At 40.6% G+C, this 18,790-nt stretch overlaps 1 protein-coding gene across 3 annotated transcripts in view; it reads right to left on the bottom strand.

Moving 5' to 3' along the window:
* FBXL7 (F-box and leucine rich repeat protein 7) overlaps positions 1–18,330 on the bottom strand; it is a 187,683-nt gene extending 169,353 nt beyond the window's left edge. Inside the window, exon 1 of one of the 3 annotated variants that reach the window (XM_065052628.1) lies at positions 17,656–18,330. Coding sequence is in view for 1 of the 3 variants with exons in the window: in XM_065052626.1 (XP_064908698.1) it covers positions 17,656–17,692 (37 nt within the window). In the remaining 2 variants the exon portion in view is untranslated. The remainder of the gene's footprint in view (positions 1–17,655) is intronic. The other 2 variants (XM_065052627.1, XM_065052626.1) reach the window with 2 other exon arrangements.
* Positions 18,331–18,790: the final 460 nt, after the last annotated feature.

Consider the following 18,790-nt stretch of genomic DNA (forward strand, 5'->3'; position numbering starts at 1 on the left):
AAAACAACACAAGCACTTGCAGTGCCCACTCTCCCACACTTCTCCTCAAATTACACAGCAGAGGAAAAATACTTGTACTCCTCTGAAGAAGCAGTTGTGCCATTAAGCAAAAGAAGAGTCTGAACTACACCAGTACAGAAAAAAATGTATAATAAAATAAAATAAAACAACCAAACAACACACAAAACCCCCCCCACACTACCTGGGTTGCAAAGAGTCAAGTAGCACCAGCCAACTATCACCACATGTGAGCATACCCAAGCTTTTATCTACTTTGAAGACAGTCACTGAACTATGAGGAACTGTTGTCAGGCTGTACAAGAGTGCAGCAGGCAACTGGATTAACGGTGAATCCAAGGATCAGAGAATCAGAGACAACCAGTGATGTCCATCTCTCAGAACACAATAAAGCAAATCCAGACTGATCCTACATTGAACTTTGCTTTCAGCTGTGGAGAGACAATCTGAGAGGCAGCTCTTGAAGGAATGACACCAGATTGACCCAACATTACAAATTTAAATTCCCTTGGCAGCTTCTGGACTGATTCCTTACCTATTCTGTTTTGACTTAATTCAAACATTCAAAGGCCTATCTGGAAAAACTAGAACATTTTTCTTACATAATCTTAACTGTTCTAACATTGTCACAGGGCTTTGTAGCAGTTCACATGGCAAGATAGCATAGGAAGCAATTGAAGTGGCAAGTTTTCTTCTAAAATACTTTTGAAAGCCTTTGTGTCACTCATTTAAAAGGTGTTATCTATCTGCACAACTTTATCAAACTGTAAATCCATTACATGTCAGAATAAGTCTTCATATAAGTGGCAAAGAAACTACAAAACATAAGAAAGGAAGAGTTGTCCATTTATTGCTCACAACATTCTGTGATTATGTGCGATTCTGTGAACAGATGCAATCTCTTCAGCCAAGTTTTCTTATATCTACTGTAAAGAGTCAATTTGCAAGAAAAAAATCAAACCAACGACACTCTTCCCAACTTAGTTAGGAAGCAGTGAAGGACTGACTTGCCAGATCCTTGAGGTATCTGGGGCTATGATCAACAGGAAAAGATAATATTAAGCCACGGTAGCTGTTTTTACCTATTGAGAAAGAGAAAATTCAGTCCTGTAGTAAATGGAAGACAGCAACAATTTTGTTTAAGTGCACAGAACTTACAATTGCACAGCTCCACTTTACAGGAGTTACTCTGCCACTGCTCAGGTGCAACATCCCTGTCTCCTCCATCACAAAACACCCCACCAAACAGTCCCAAGGGAATGCCCAGATTATTGCACCTGATGTCGCATCTCCACCAGAAGAGTAGCAAACTAAGAACATATTACACAAATAAACAAATTTTAATTCCCCAACTTTCTGAAGGTGATATCCCCACCCCCCCCCCCCAAAAAAAAAAAAAGACTAGGGATGTCACATTTCATATAGTCAATTCAATGCAGTACATTAGTATATATTAACACAAAGTGTTAGTGTTGCTTGTAAATATTGAGTACATTCAAATATAAATCACATTTTGCTAAAGCTTTTAACAGCAGGAAAGGGTGTGTGTGGATATAAACTTAAAAAAAAAAAGTAGACAATGCTGGTGGAAAGAAGGACACTTTCATAAAACATATCAGAGCTGAAGATTCATGCACCTGCTAAAGCATATGCATTTTGACACAGTTTCTTCATTTCTCAGCCTCAAATGAAGAAGTGGGGGCATATTTTTTCCTTTCCTTCTCTGCTGAAGCTATGAAAACACTATGGTAAACTGTTTATGAAAATGCAATTAATTTGTTTCTGGTTTGCTGACAACTACAATTATCAGGACTCAGTTGACACATTTCAAAAGATAACCAGGATTTAATGACTTTCTGTGTAACTGATGTTGGCTAGACAGACTCAAGGAAAGTACAGTAAGTCTGGTTTACAGTCTTCTTCACAAATTTCATTCTCACATCACTTCCACTGGGGTGTTTGCATTTTTTCTTAAGACACAACTTAATACATTTGACAGTCCCTATCAGAATATTACATTTTAATTAAAAAAATGTAATAATAATAATAGTACAGTTCCATTACTCAAATGAAGTATTTCAGAAATAAAATATCCATTTTAGATCACAAAAGTCTATGCTGATCACAGAACACTGGAAATCATATTTTCAGCCTTAACTCTTCAAAGCCATTTTACTGGAACCAGATTGAAAACTACTTTGAGGATTCGTACTGGAATTCTAGAGCTAAAAGTTTTAGAAGTTCCATTAACTTAGCACATACTAAGAAAAAATATGGATTTGAAACAAGTTGTGAATGTGATTTTATTGAAGATGCTACACTGTTAAACTAAAAGACCAGAATATCAACAACACTGCATAGTGTGAATACACAATATCTTCATTATATACCTTGACCTTACAGAAGTTAAAATTTTAAGGCCAGTTTCCTAAATAATTGTATTGTTCAGGTATTTCTATTCTCATGATACAGCTTTGAAGAAATCCAAAACTCATTACTCCTGTTGTAGTCCTGATATCACTAACATAGGACTCCAGCTGTCTGGCAGGCATACTCAAAACCTAAACATAAGAATTAGCATATTATGGTTTTGGTGGTTTTGCTGTTGTTGTTGGGTTTGGGTTTTATTTGTTTGTTTGTTTCCCGTTTGTTTTGCTGTTGTCATTTTGGTTTGGTTTTCATTTTGTTTTGCATTCCTGTTTGGTTTTGTTGTTTGCTTTGTTTTGGTTAGTTTGGATTTTCCCCTTTTTTTCTAAGAAAAAAAACAGAAAACGAACAAAAAACCACACACTCACACACCTTTTCATGTCTCCACCATGAAAAAAAATATATTAACTCCTTATTTTAAAAAAATATTTTAAAAAACCTGTAGCTCCTGTTCCAGAGGCAATAGGCTCAGCCATATCACAATATAAGGTACTTTTCTCAAAACTGAAACAAAATCGATTTTGATATTGATGTAGAAAGTAATAACAGAAAACAAAATGTAATTTGCTAATCAGACACACATATAATTAAAACAGTGAACATCTCAGTTCACTAGATTATTGATTTTGATATTGATGTAGATTTTGATATTGATGTAGAAGGTAATAACAGAAAACAAAATGTAATTTGCTAATCACACACACACATAATTAAAACAGTGAACATCTCAGTTCACTAGATTATTCATTAGTGAAACAGACTGACCAGCTATCTGTAAGATGCTGTTTCAAAGGAAATTTTTATTAATTTAAGAGAAGTTCCTACTGGGAACCTGCTAAAGATCTCTTGTATGGTCCAGGACAGATTTGGGTTTTTTCTCTTAATCTTCTACATGCACACTCCTTTCCAGTGCAGGTCCACTTCTTTGTGCGTTCAGCTATGAAACTCAAGACACTAGGATATGTGGTTGATATTACACACAACTTTTTATGAAACCTTGTATGGTCAAGTCTGAAGGGAAAACAAAAAAAAATGTTTGACACAAAAATCCTCACATTGGAACAGTTTATGTTGCTGAAGTTGTAATAAGCACTGGGAAGGAATAATCTTCAAATCGACTCAGACTAACTACTATTTGTGAAGTGGGACAGAGGAGGTCAAACAGTTTTCTAAGTCTTAGTTTTGACATCCACTGAAGAGCAGTCTCCGATTCTCCTACAACCCCAGTTGATTTAAGTAGCAATAATCTGTATTGGCAGCACATCCAAACCTGAGAGGATGGAAAGAGGCTAGCAGCAGTTGTTGCTCATAACAAAAAGATTTTTCATTGGACACTACAGAACCTCAAATAGATCAAATCCCAGACAGGTGAAGTACAGCACCTGCAAGAACTATGAAGAAGAAATTACGTATACTTCTTCCACCTGTGGAAAGGTAAAGTTCTAGAGAAATGGAAGGAATTGCTGAAAGCTTAAGGGACAGTTGGAAAAAGCTGAGTGCAAAGGTATTACAAAGCAACATCACACCATTACCCAGTTCCCACAGAGTACGCTAAACCAAAGTGGATTAGAAATCCACGAAAACCCTGAGAAATCTTTGCATTTGCTCTTGGGCTCTCATATTGCTCATCCTGCACTTCAAAAATTGCTACACGTTACAAACACAAAGACCAAAAAGTAGATTTGTCTTGTGAAACTGAAAATAAAACACAGCACACTTGTTTAAGTGTGGGCATGCTGCCTACTAGTTAAAAATTTTTGTGAAAGACCAAGGAACTCCAGAGACACCACCTGCTTCTCCATCCTGCCCTGCCTCACCTGGGTACATAGAACAGGCGCCTTCATCAGCCATCTAGAACTACAGGGCTAGCTTACTACATACTAATAGGTGAGCTTGAGAGTTTTTGTACCAGACTGTGTTTATTATTTCTGGAGAATGCTACCTACTGGAAGATTTACCATTTGAGCTAAAGGAATCATCTCATACAAAATTCTTGCTTTTGGGTATGACCCAGCAGATTTGAGGGCTCTCCTCACAAGGCTGCCAGTGCTCAAGTACCACCAATTTCAGCCCTTGGTAAATACAGGATTTGTTAAACTGACAAAACAGAACTTAGAAGAATGAGTTCTACCGATTTTATGGGAATTTTGTCCACACTCTACTTGCTACACATAAGCCAGGACCTACAGGTTCAAAGAAATACTGGCTGAGGATTCCTCTTCTTTCAAGGGCACAGTTAGAGACCAGGCCTTGGCTCAAAAATACCTCCTAAATTTTCAGACTGTTTCACAATTTGTCTTACATTTCCTCAATACCATGGCTGGCTGGTGTTAGAAACAAGGCAGTTATCAGTATGACTCAGCTCACTAAAAGACCAGGCTCTGTGTTCTACCTACCACATTCCTTTCGGCCAGGCGCTGATACCTCAACTAGAAAAACTGAGGAAAACGTGGGCAGGATTCATTGGTGCTTAAAAGACACAAACAAACCACACAACCACTAACGGCCAACTCTGCTGCTTGAAAGGTGCCTGTGTCCAACTAGACTCGTTCTGGTTTAGATTCTAATCCTGTGGAAGCCAAACTTACTTTCTAGGAATATTTTTGCTCATGTAGGGACTTAATGGAGAAACCCTACACTTCAGTGAAGGACATGGTGGAGACAAGGGTAGGAGGAGATCTTATCCACAGCAGGACATGAATTTATTTTCTGTGGAAAACGAGGCCTGGCGACATAAAAGCAGGAAACTGAAAAAGGAACAGGCCTGCAACATTCACTTGGGTCCGACTCCTGCTGCCAGCATTTCCCCCTGTGCTCAAAAACGGTAAATGATGGGGTGGTTCAATTCCACTTTGTTACCTGACCCACAACTAGAGAAACGTGTGTCACTTTTAAGATGCTGGGAAGTCATTCCAGTTCATATCTCAGAGTCAGAAATACAGCTTGATGTACTACATACTTCGATAGCAAGAAACAAATGATATCATGATCAAAGCCCTAAATCAAAACACAATCCTTTAGGCAATAAACTGGACAATCAAACAGAAGCTAACTATTCCCCTTACAATTCCTATGCTACCACTTGATAAACTGCAAGCCCATTCACAGTTGCATAATTTCTCAGATAGGAGAAAAGCTCTCTCACATAAAGCCTCTTGAAACCAGAGCCAAAGCAAGGGAAAATTAGTAATTGTTTGAGGGAGAGGAAGTCTCACATTCAGCTTTGTTATAGCAGTTCCTGGCAAGAGAAATAAATACCCACAACAAGAATTCATGTTTCTCCATAAAGACAACCACACAGTGCAACAAAACATACACCCACAGAGTAATAAAGAGCAAAAATTTCCCAAGAGAAATGAAGACATAAGCAAAATATTCTGCTCATGCCTAATGAATGCCAAAGGAAACTCCATACCAGGCTATGCTGTATGGTCTATACCTACAAATGGAAAGAAAAACTTTTAGAAAAGTTACCCCTAAAATCTTCTGTTTGAATTCAAGCTTTGTGGATATAGTTCTGATCCAAGTATCTTTCGTACATTTGATTATGTCATTCAGCATTTAACCTTCAGTCTTTCTAGAAAGCTTTCCCTTCAGCCACACAGAACAAAAGTTCAAGGAACAGACAATGTTAACAGATGAACTAACCTGAAAGGTGGCTTTTTGGTACTAAAACCAAAATGTAAATTCCATTACACAGTAGTGTAAGAACAGCAATACCCCAAACATATTGTGTAGTACATGGTTTTAGTTTTAAACACAAGAGTCTAAATTGAAAAGGATCCACTAGCACTTTAGAGCATTAAAAATTAACCATGTCATCTGGTAATGATTGTTTTTTGTTTTCCAAAGAAAATTTAAGACAATCATATTTCATTGTTTCACTTATGAAAAATAAGCTGTTTCTTGTAATCTTGAATATTAACCTACCCCTTGCACCATAAATAAAGTAAGGGATGTAAATCCTTTCTGATCCAATTCTAGAATACGCAGAAAGAAGCAAATCTTTACACCAGCAGAATATAGATTACGGTAAAGTACGTTTACTAGTAATGGCTACATCAACTTGAAAACTGCAGAAATTATTTTCCACCATGATTAATACAAACATAACTTCTTCATTAAATGAAGTATCTATCTTCATTTTCTAGGGGAGGAAAAAAAATGTGATCTTGGGCTAACTATTCCTTCTTGAACAAGCAAAACTCCATTGAAGAAGTTTTTCACAAAAGAACAGAATATTTATGCTGCCAGAAACAGCAACAAAAAAACAACTAGAGGCAGATTATACCACCACAACTCTTATGAGGATTTTCTATTTTATCTGTTCTCTGCCAAGAGAAAGCATAGTCATTGAGAGTTTCTTTATACAATGGAAAAGAAGAATTTATTTTAACCTTACTAATACAAGGTAAAAATAAATTATAGCTGAAAAGCTCCAAACCAGCCACAGACACAAGTTTACAGAGCACTGTTTAGAGATACTCAACTACTGTAAGACAACATTAACACTTGCGATAACTTGCTGCAGTTGAACTTCATTGCTCCAGGAAGCCTGATAATACCTTCTGCAAACGTAAGTAACTAGTAGAAGTATAGGAGGATCAGGTTAGGGAATGTTTAAACAAACTGGACAGACACAAGTCCATGCAACCTCATGGAATGCACTTCTGAGGGCTTAGTGATGTGGCCAATGCCATAGCAAGGTTACTCTCAATTATCTGAGAAAGCTCATGTCAATCAGGAGAGGTTCTTGAGGACTGGACAAAAGCAGAAATCACCCCTATCTTTAAGAAATGCAGAGAGAACAATTGACAGAGCCACAGACTGGTCAGCCTCACCTCAATCCAGAAAAAGTGACAAAGTTTACTGGAAAACATTTCAAAGCCAAGAAAGCAGTCAGTATTCATTAGTGTGGATTTATAAGTGGAAGTCATGCCTCACCAACCTGACAGATGTTGATAATGAAATGACTGGCTTACTGGATGAGCATAGTACAGCAGATGTGTTTTATCCTGACTTCAGAAAGACTTTCCAACTCTGCTTCCCATAGCACCTTCACAGACAAACTGATGAAGTACAGACTAGCTGAATGGACAGTAAGACAAACTGAAAACTGACTAACCTGCCAGGCTCAAGTTGTTGTGATCAGCACCAAAGAGGTGGTGCCATTCAGATGGACCTCAACAGGACGACAAATGGGCCAACAAGAGCCTCAGGAAGACAATTCAACAGAAAGAAATGCAGAGTCTTACACCTGGATATAACCAACTGGAAAGCAACTCAGCAGAAAAGAACCTGGAGGTTCTGCAGACATCAAGTTGAACATGAGCCAGCAATGTGCCTTCCCAGCAGAGAAGGTCAACTGCATCCCAGCCTGCATCACTGGCAGGAAGCATTGCTATCAGATTGAGAGAGGTGATCCTTCCCCTCTACTCAGCACTGGTGAGGCCACATCTAGAGTGCTGTGTCCAGTTCTGGGCTCCTCAGTACAAGAGACACAAGGACACATTGGAGAGACAGCAGCAAAGAACCACAAATATGATTAAGGGATCGGAGTATCTGACACACAAGGAAAGACTTGAAGAGACTTAGAGATCCAGGACAGTTTACCCTGGAGAAGAAAGGGCTCAGGGAGAATCTTATCAACGTGTATAAATACCCAAAGAGAAGAAAGAGTGGAGTAAAGAAGACAGAGCCAGGCTCTTCTCAGTGAGAGCCAGTGAACAGACAAGAGGAAATGAACACAACCTGAAATACAGGCACTTCCACTTAAACATATAAAGCTTTTGTTTGTTTTGTTTTCAGACCTACAGGTGACTAAGCACTGGAATAGGCTGCCCAGGGATGTTGTAATGTTTCCATCTTTGGAGGTGCTTGAAAATCTGACTGCATGTGCTTCTAGGCAACCTGTTCTTTTCTAGTCTGTTTTGAGCAGCCAGTTGGATTAGATATCTTCAGATATGTCACTGCCAATCTGTGGGTTTGTGTACTTCAAGTTCTTAAGTAAACATCACGATATGGCCAGGAGCTGACTGGAAAATTTCATAATGTAATTTTACTGTCTGTACTGGTCTCCACTAGCAGTCTAGTATTCCACACCAAGAGAGCAATTCTTCAGCAAGAGGCTCTACAGTGAGAACACCTATGTCCTCAAACCCTGCTAAAGCCAGATGAGGACCTTCAAGCTTGTTGGCTACAAAAGAGTACTATCAAACATGAACTCAAGGAGGAAGGTCAGCTACTAGATCTTCTTGACATACAAGAGCATATTGTTAGTTTCAACTTAATGCTAGCATGACTAACTGGAATTGAAATCCTTCTGCTCTGAGGCTTTTATTTATACCTCTTTTAGTAAATTCTGAAGTTCCAAAAATTCTAAAAGCATGAGTCATAGTAGTATAATATCAACAATTTTCACCACATATTTCAGCAATAGCTTATTGTTTCCATCATCTTAGTTTTTTTAAAAAAAAACAAACGTTATGTTGATACCACAAGCAACTTCCTCAGACTGTCAGAGAAAAGGCAAATGGAATGTGGAGAACAGAAATATGTTTTACTAGGTACTACAGAAAAGATGATCTGTTCAGTACTTCTGTTGGTGATGACCAGCTGTTGCCTTTTGTTTTGCACTCCAGTAGTGAGCTAGGTTAAGTACTGCCATCATTGCACTAGTGACAAAAGAACAGTATATTTCATGATAAAATCCATGAGCACTGTAAGAAACGCTCAAGTACATGCACTTTCTGTTCATCTGTTGCCACAATAGCTTTACCATCTTTCCAGTATAGGATATAAATGAAATACTAGTTTTTTAAGTAATTATGGTACAATTTAAGGAAAAACAAAACAAACAAAAAAAAAAAACACAAAAAAGCAAACAAAAAAACCCCACAAACAAAACAACAACAACAAAAAAACACACCAAAAAACCAAACAACAAACTTTCAAGTTACTCTAGCCCATGCAGTCACACTTACACAGAAAGACAATTGCATGCAATCTGGCAACAAAATCATATCACAGCCTTAAATAGATGGCCTCCTTCTCCACAATGCACGCAGTCATACAAGCAACAAAAATCTGGCTCCCCATGAACTGACAAGATTACACTTGTAATGTGACAACTAGACTTGATCAAAATTTTCTTCTCACTGTCAAACAAAAGCCTGTGTGACTCTTGATCAAAAGGGGTTTTTCCTAGTTAACTATCATTCAGATTATGCCAGTGTTTCTGGTTTCTCCTTTTTATTTTCTTTCTTAAAAAACAAAAGACATCTGACCTTATAACTACTCTTTTTATAGTATCATCTGCAAGGTTCATTAGCATATTTAAGAAACAAAAAAGGAAATTGAGGAAGAATTTTTAAAATAGATTCACTGACAAGAACATTAAAACACCTTCTTCCAAACCAGTATGCTGTTTGAAAAGACCTCAGTGCAGTATTCCTGCAGCTATTATGCACATTTGTACACAAATCCCCGAGAAAGAAAAGCGTCACATGATTTAAGATGTTGATGTGACAAATGTATGTACTGTAGACAGGAATTTCCTGATTCAAAACATGGGCATGAAAGAGAGTTTCCTGTTTCCCTCTTTACTCCAGGAAGGGTCTTTGGAAGGGTTTGGTAACACAGCCTGCCTGCAATACAGAGCAACAGGTTAAGTACTGTGCTACTATGCACACTGCTAAAGCAGGGATATGATGGCAGCAGTAGTCTAACTAAATGACTCTTCAGCTCAATAAAGCCACTATGGCACCTATTTCTAAATGCAAGTTGCTGTGTGTTATGCATTTTCATCTTTCTGAAAGTGGATGTGTTAGAGAACAAACCCTCCCCCCTGAGCAAAGATCCACCAAAATCAGAGCAGTAACTGATATGCCAATACAGATTCCCACGCACATACATGAAACGTAGGGCTGCATTTTCAGCAAACAGTGCTGTTGAGGACAGGAAGGAAAAGATTTCCAATTCCATGTAGATGTCTACAGTAATTACCCAGTTCAAATAAATACAGATGTGTGTTATCCATTTGTATTAACAGGTAGTCTTACAACAAGGGATTCAACCTGGTGAGAGAGGGAGACCAGCATTTTTTCCCCCCATTTACTTGTTTAAGGCAGAATTCACAACAGCATGTAGGGTGAACAGACCTAGTTTGCCAAGAAATTACTTTTTCTGGGTTTAGCTACTGGCACAGAGTTGGAGCCTTTTCCTTAAATGTCTGTTCAAACATGGCCAACTCAAGGCTTTTCTTTGAGGCAGTACTTGAAACTGTGCTTATTCCACGCTTTCCTACAGTTCAGTCTGTGCAACACAATCACAAGAGCACTTCTTCACACCTCCATAGAGAACACAGATGAGACCATTCCTCTGATCAACATGGTTTAGTCCTGTTTGGTTTTGCTTTAGACACTTCTGGTGTAAACACCTTTACTTGGGTCAATATGCAGACCTTATTAACTTCTTGAAAAGAATGGGCACAGTCTCTGCTGAATTCTCCTTCTGTATGGAGACAGATACAGACACCACAACAGCAAGCATGTAGGAGGTGTGATCTAAGACAACAGCAACTTCTTTAATGACCTACAACACAACACCAAGATGATGATGATAGCACCTTCGCTACCCTTCAACTCCTCCAAGGTAGTCTCACATAAAACTGTCCTAAATGTGTTGTCAATGCTAGAGTGCATGCAGGTAGACTTGGAATTAAACAAGGGATGTGATCAGACAGAACTAATAGCTTTTCCCTCCCAAGATAGCTACAATGCTGCTAGTACCCAATCTAAATGCTACTTGAGCAACTGAATCCCACAGCATGTCAGTCCAGTCACAACATGTACATTCACATGCCTGGAAAATGCAGCATGTTTCTTTTCCTTATGAACAAGGAACATGTTCTACTGACAGCCCACCACCCATTTTTCAAGTTTTGAAGGTTTTTACTTCTTAATGAAATAGTTGCCCTATTTTAATAAATCACATGTCCCGTATTAAAGAATACAGACATAGCTGACTAGAAAACAGAGAGCAAAAATAAACCACTCATGCATTTCAGCCTTCAAATGTCATCCACTGCCTTTTGCCAATCACTTTCCTAAGACAAACAAGACCCACAAAGAAGCAAACCAATTCCTAGTTAGGAATTGTTCACACAAATGAGGAATCCAGAAGTAGCCAAAGTACTGAAAATGCCAGGAAACAAAGTTCACTAGGAAGGATTTGGGGATTGGCAGTTTAGACTTAAAACTGTGCACCCAGTTCTGAATACATGTTGATACTTTTCTACAAGGAGTGATACAGTGTCAGCTTCAGATTGGATTTTATGAAGTCCAGTTTGGCAGATGTACTTTGTTTCAAGAAAACAAAAATACAGTTTCAGTTTAGGAAAGTTACCAAAGCAATACTTCCTTCCTGTGAGGAGCAGGTAAAAGACGGACTAGGATGGGCAAGCCCTGGACTCCTAATACATTAGCCGAGAGAGTGAAACCCAGCTACAGGTAAAGATGCAAGAACCAACCCTGGCCAAGCACCAGAAAGCAGAACACGATTGCATAAGTAAGTGCAACAAAAAAAGTGCAATTGAGCTGCACAATAATATTTACAGTAGTCCTATGGAGGGTCTTAAGATTCAATTGAAGCTATTATGCACTGCGGAGGAATATGAGAGAAGGTTAGCCAAACTAGAACAACAACGACAGAAAAATAAACAAAAAAAAGCAACCAAACAACAACAACACACAACAACAAAACACTCCTACAAAAGCAGGAAGATACATATCCCAAAAAATCACCTAGAAAAAGATCAGAACAGTAAGCAAGACAGCAGTAAGAGTTTTATGCTAAACTTCATGTTTAACACATCAGACAGTAACGTGTAAATGCAACACAACATAGACATAAAAACAAAACGGGAAAAACTGCACAGTCTAGGAGTCATTTAGTACCTAACTTGAAGAGACTCTTCAGACTCTGAGGATCTCATGGGGTAGGAAAAAAATTTTAAAAAAATCAGAATCAAAAACTCTGTCCTTGCTGGTGAAGACACAGTATGCAGAGAAGATACCTTGGGGGAGGAGGGGATATCACAATTTTGTAATCACATAATTCAGTACAAGCTAATGTACTGTCTTTCCCATTCCCTTACCCTCTTTAAAATATGTTGTGAGCCTCCACAGATTCTAACGACTGGTAAAAATCATTGGTAAATGATTACGATTTAACTCTTCAAACAAAATAGCTTACCCATCACTAATAGCGTTTCACTATTGCAAGACCACCATGTCATACTGGTTTTCACATCTGACATAAGCACTGTATGTGAAGTTAATCTACCAACATTTTGTGGGGAAACAAATCCTAACACATGCAGAAGACTATCGGTCCTGAATAACAGAACTTCTGGATTTAAAATTTCTATATGCAATTTCTTGTGTGTAAGAATATTTACCATTACAGAATTAGCAGCTATCTGGTTTGAAATTTAAGACAGCATTCACAAGGAGTTATTGCATCCAACAGCACCTTTGAGAAAGGGGACACAAGCATGAAACCATAAAGCAGACTTAGCCATTTCCCCCTGCTGAAGGGAGAGATTTAAGAAAGTAATGTATTCCACAAAGAACCGACTGACCAATTTCACCACAGTGTCACAGGCCGGCAACCCCAAGAAAGCTTCAGCTACTGTACACCAGCTCACACAACATTGTTACAGCCACCTTTGTGAACCATGTTGCCTGTGCATTTGGCAACTCTATCCCATGACATAGGCAGGTTTCTGCTCTGGCAGTTACATTAGCAGGACACTGGGAACTGCACAGGAATTCTCCCTTCAAGTGGTTTGTGAATTGAAAATGCCACAAATAAAAGCTTGGAGAAGGTATGTCCTCAAAACCAGAACTGAGTTAAAGTTATTCCCAAAGAGTTTCCATTTAAATCTTCCCAAATTAAATATTAAGATAGAAAAAAAAAAAAAAAAAAAAAAAAAAAAAAAAAAAAGAAGAAATCAGTTTGTCACCAAGGATTGTGATTTAGGAAGGTTGTTGATTTCCTTGCCTAAGCTGCCATTTCATCTATTTCTCCTTTGACATCCTTTGTTCTCCACAGCACCAAGCTCCTGTGTTATATGGAGTCTTTTATGATACATTTTAGCTGGTCAACCAGGGCTGCTGCACTCTGTTACCAATCCTCTCTAGACCAGCTTTCAGAAGCAGAATGCGCAGGAGATACCCAAAGGAAGTTTTATCAAAAACTACGTTAATCTGGACAGCTGACTCATTAAAAATACACCCCTTCTTAAGGTCTGAGCGTTGGTATTGTCAAAATGCACCATTATTAGGCTGCTCTCAAATTTGGCTGTTTTTTGGGTTTCACAATTTAACGAAGAGGTCACTTAGGAAGAAGACAAGAATCAAAAAGTTATGGATATTTTGCAAAGCAGCCATTCCATGTCAGTGCCACAGCTTTCTTTCATTTCTAAGAACACAGATTGCTCCTCCAACTCACATCACAACGCAGATTTCCTTATACAACAGAAGCCTGGGATTTTTAAGTCCTTCCCTTGTGGATGCAAAATTGTCTCAGGTGGTAAGAGGGACAGCATTCAGTCACCTTTTCCCAAAGAAATCGGATAGATGTCAGCTGCTCCCCACTCCAAGATCAGGCTCAATGGCCAGCCCCAGCCAAGCCTCGGGCCCAGCACACGAGATTATTCTGCTCAGAACCGCTACAGAAATGGTGTGCAAAGTATAAACAGCAGCTGCCCAGGTGCCTAATCAACTCAACAGTTGCAAAGTGTTTCAGCAATGCATTTTGACAAAGGTCCTTGAATGAACCCCTGATTTTTGATAGCTTCCATGACAAAAAGCTGCTACTTCTGCTATCAGAAACAAGGTAGGTTTGCCTCCTCTCATTTGAAAATCAATGACAGAAAAGTAAATAATTTATCCCTATTGCAAGAAAGCAAAGGACAACAATAAGCATTATTCCTACAGTAACTGACAATACATTTCCAGTGCACAGAGAGAGAAGCCTTCCAAGAATGGCTTCAGGATCAAATGGATTTCTTACCCCAGTGATCTGTTAGCTTCAGTCGTGCTATTCAAACACAACTGCTGGAACACATTCAGAAAGACTAACTTCAGCCTTGAGCACTTCAGTCAGAATCTACCACACACTGTGATGAGCCTGACATCAAGCTCCATAATTTTCAGGGTAAACAAGCTTTCAGAAATCATCTTACTTACAAAAACATTTTAAAAGGCCAACTGAAAACCAGGATAATAAACTTGTAATTAATAATTTATTTTTATTATAAAAAGAGGTAAACTACTGTACACAAAATTTAGTAATGTTATGCTTCTAGTTTTTTTAAAGTGGTGTGTTCCTATCCCATCTGAATGACACAATTTTTCAAATAAGCAGTTTTACTCATATTTAAGCTTCATTCAGAGCAGGTTTTAGCCTTAGAAAATTAAATTTGTGGAAAATACATACTCAAAGGTGCCAGGGATTATTCACCAGACTGTAAACAAACTGATTTAGACTCCTCAAACTCTCCTGTCCATCATAACATGGCAGTTGCAGCTTCCAATAAAATTCAATAGAGCCTTGGACAAGCAAATAAGTAAATAAAGGCAGTACAGAGTAGCTTATGTTATTAGTCACAAACACTTGGACAGTTGCCTGAGATTATTACATACAAGGTGTACATGTGGATTTCAAAACATTGCCTAGAAATGAGAAGTGCAACAATGTAACAATCCACGGAAAACGTAATTTCCTAGTAATAAAGGTTATCTAGTGTGCTAGAAAACATCTCTGGAGTAGGAGTTCTCCTTGCCCTAATGTATCTCTTCAGCTCTGAGATGAGAAGAAATTCAGTCAAATTCCTAATATTCTGCAGTTTCACAGCAGGTGGGAAGGCTCCAGGAAAAACAACAGCCATTTTAAAAACCATTTGCAGTTGTCTCTCAGAAATCTCACCTAAGATATTAGCAAGCAGCAAATGAGAAGACAGAAGAAATCCAGCTAATACAGGTACCTTTCTCCATCCCTTAAATGGCATACCATAGCACAATGTCACCTCACAAAGCCCACCATGCTGAAAGCTGTATATCACCTAGCTATTAATAACAGATGCCACTTGATGCACCTCAACCCAGGTATTCAGGTTGCTTTAAAGCACACACCAATGGGATATTTCCTCAGAGTGCTACCCCTCCACTCAGGATCACAATCACATCCTACTAAAAAGCAACTTTATTACAATTCAGCAGTTCAGTTGTCAAAATCACCAGAAGCCCCAGAAGCTTACGAAAAAAGGCCTCAGTCTGTCAGGTTAAGTTTGTTCTTCTCTGTATCACCCAGAAAGAAAGTGGCAAATGAGCTTCTCTAAGTTTCATAGTAACCAATGATGCATAGAAGCTGCCAAGGAACCCAGAGCTATAAGCACACTTATGATGCATGGGACAAGTTACCTAAATTGAAAGATCCAAGTTTCAGCCATGGAGTTTGGGGATTTTTTGAATGTATTTTATTTTACTTTTAAACCATCACCTACTCAGCAACCCAGGTAATAGCCTGTACTCTGAAGATTAATCTGCTACATGTAGTCCTCACTCCCAGGATCCAGCCTCCATTCTAAATGGAGGAAAAAGGAATTAATTAATAACATCCTCACCGCACCAATCTTCCTTGCAGTTCCTACCAGGTAGCTCCGGAACAGTAAAGCTCTCTTCCATTTCACTACGGGCTGCAGAAGACTCAGCATTCACCACATTCCTTCCGCAAAATTGTACATTAATTGAAGCAAACATTCTTCAGAACTGATAGGAAAGCTCAAGGATGCAGCCATGCCTTTCTACCGTCACACTAAACACCCCTCGGCAATATGATTTCTGCAAGTGACCAGAACTAAAAACACTGACCCTTTCAACTCTGGGGACAAACTAAAATTTTCTCTCTCATGAGGAGTCCAAAGTGGCTTTGATTGCAACTTCCAGGTTCGCATCATTTATGCAAAAGTTATTCTAGTGATGGTATCACGTGAGCAAAACCCCGCAACATTGAGAATATCTTTAGCTTAGAGCTTCTGACTTCTTCAACTCTTCCAACAGCAGAGCTAATTTGGCAATAAACGAAAAGAACTGCAGAATCTGTTTGAGAAGCAGCGGTTTTCTGCCTTCCTTTTCACAATCTTCATGCATATTTTGGATGTGAGAGGTGTATTGTTTGGCAGTCACCTTATGGACTCCCAAAGAATCGAGCAGATCGTAGTACTATCTCCCTTGCTCCACCCACAAACCCTCAAAAAACCCAACCAAACAAAAAAATACACCACCACAAAAAAACAACACACCACAAGGTGGGGGGAGAAATATAGTGATCCTGTATAGTTGCACAATACTATGAGGAGAAGACATATCTTCTATAGTTGCTCAAATACCATAAGGGCAAGACATTTACAAGACAGCAAAAAGTTAAAGAAGCTTAGAACTAGCTGGCAGGAAGACAAACTTTCTGTACTTGCCATTGGTTTGCCTGACACCAGCTGACTGTTCCAGTAGTCCTTCACACCAGCAGCAAAGCAGCTGAAATTCATCCCTGATGCAACTCCAGCGAGACTAATAGGTTTCCACAAGAATGAATCAGGCCCTGCGTATCTAAAACCAAACCCACTAAAGTTTCACTGAAGTGAAATTGCAGGAGTACAATCTATGGATAGCAGCTGGAGAACATTAACTCTCCCCCCCTTTCCTGGGGTTATTTTTTTTTTTCTGTTCAGACAGGAAGCAGTCATATACCATACTGCATAATATAAGGATCCTGAGATATAAAGACAAGCAGAAAAGGGTTACAAAGAGTGCTCTGAAAGTTTTTAGCAAAGCTACGCTGCCGTCACTTCTGAGCTGCCTCCACATTTTCAGCAACACCACTGCCCCTACATCATGAATTGAAACAGCTACCTCCCACCTATCATTAAAAAGAAAACATAACTAAGGGTATTTTAGGGCTCTCAGCGCCCAAAGGCCGTGTCTTGGTTCCCGGCGACGGTCTCCCCGGCCGGGGCTGGGGGTGCGCCCGGCCCAGAGACTCCTCGGTGGGGTCCCCTCTCCGCGAAGTCTCTCGCCCGGACACCATCCCCCTGAACCGGAGCGACCTCGCTGCTGCCGCAACACCCCTCTTTTACCCCCGACTCACCCTCGCTGCCGTACTGCTTGCCATTGTTCGCGCCCATCCTGCCGGCTTCATGCTCGCCGCCGCCTCCCCACCCCGCCGCGCAGCATCTCTACCGCGGGGCGCCGAGCGGCCGCGGATGGGGGAGTGGGGCCGGGGTGTGGTGGTGGTGAAGGGGGTGTGGGAACCCCCGAGTTTTCACGGCGACATGTCCGAAACAGCCCTGCAACTTCCTCCGCTTCTTCTCGGGTGGCCGACACCCTCCCTTCCCCCCTCAGAAGAAAAAAAAATTAAAAAAAAAAAAGAAAAAAAGAAAAAAAAATAATAACAAAAAAAAAAAAATCAATGTATCAGGGCGCCTTCCCCGCCCCGATTTCCAGCCGGGGTGCCCGGGCAGGGGAGGCGCCTCCAGTTATAATCCACAAGCGGGACGGGCCGGACAGCCGCCCAAGCGCAGGCTCCACCACCCCGCGGCCGCCGCTGGGGCTCCTCCGGTACTTCTGCGCCGCTCCGCCTTCCTTCTCCTCGCAGCCCCGCTGCTGCTGCCTCCCCCGGGAAGGCGCCGCCAGCCACTTGTTGCCCGGGGAGGGAGAAAGGGGAGAGCGGCCGCCGCAGACTTTTGTTAGCGGCAAGCGCCTCCTCCCGGCGCCCAGCACCGCCGGGCCGGGGAGAGGTAGAGAGGGAGGGACGGACGGACGGAGGATGGAGCCGAGTGCCAGCCCCGGCCTTTAAAGACACAGCGCTCGGTCCCGCTTTTTTACCCTTCTCCTTACGGGGCTCTGCCCCAGCCCCAGCCCCTCCGGCCTTCCTCAGCTCGCCCCCCGGCCGTGCCCCCACCGGAGGGTTTGTCGGGCTCCCCCGAATCCCACCGCGAAAGCAGCGGGGACTGCAGGGGGGACTGTGCAGCACAGCTCAGAGAGAACCATCCAGGGCGAGCTGGGAAGCTGTTTGCCCGGCTGTCCTGCCGACGGGTAGACGCTGCCGGTCTGGCACCTTCGTGACACCTTCCAAGCCTGTGCAACTCGCAGAAGTTGCCAGAAAGTCACCTTGTGTACAAGGAAGCCACACAGGCGGTCTGTTTAGCTGTCCTTCCTGGCTTGTCTGGAGTTCAGGCTGTTTTCTCCTTTGCAAATAGTCTTCCCACAAACACTCCACTCCA

Source organism: Columba livia, chromosome 2 (assembly GCF_036013475.1).
Source record: "Columba livia isolate bColLiv1 breed racing homer chromosome 2, bColLiv1.pat.W.v2, whole genome shotgun sequence".
Classification (NCBI taxonomy): Eukaryota; Metazoa; Chordata; class Aves; order Columbiformes; family Columbidae; genus Columba; species Columba livia.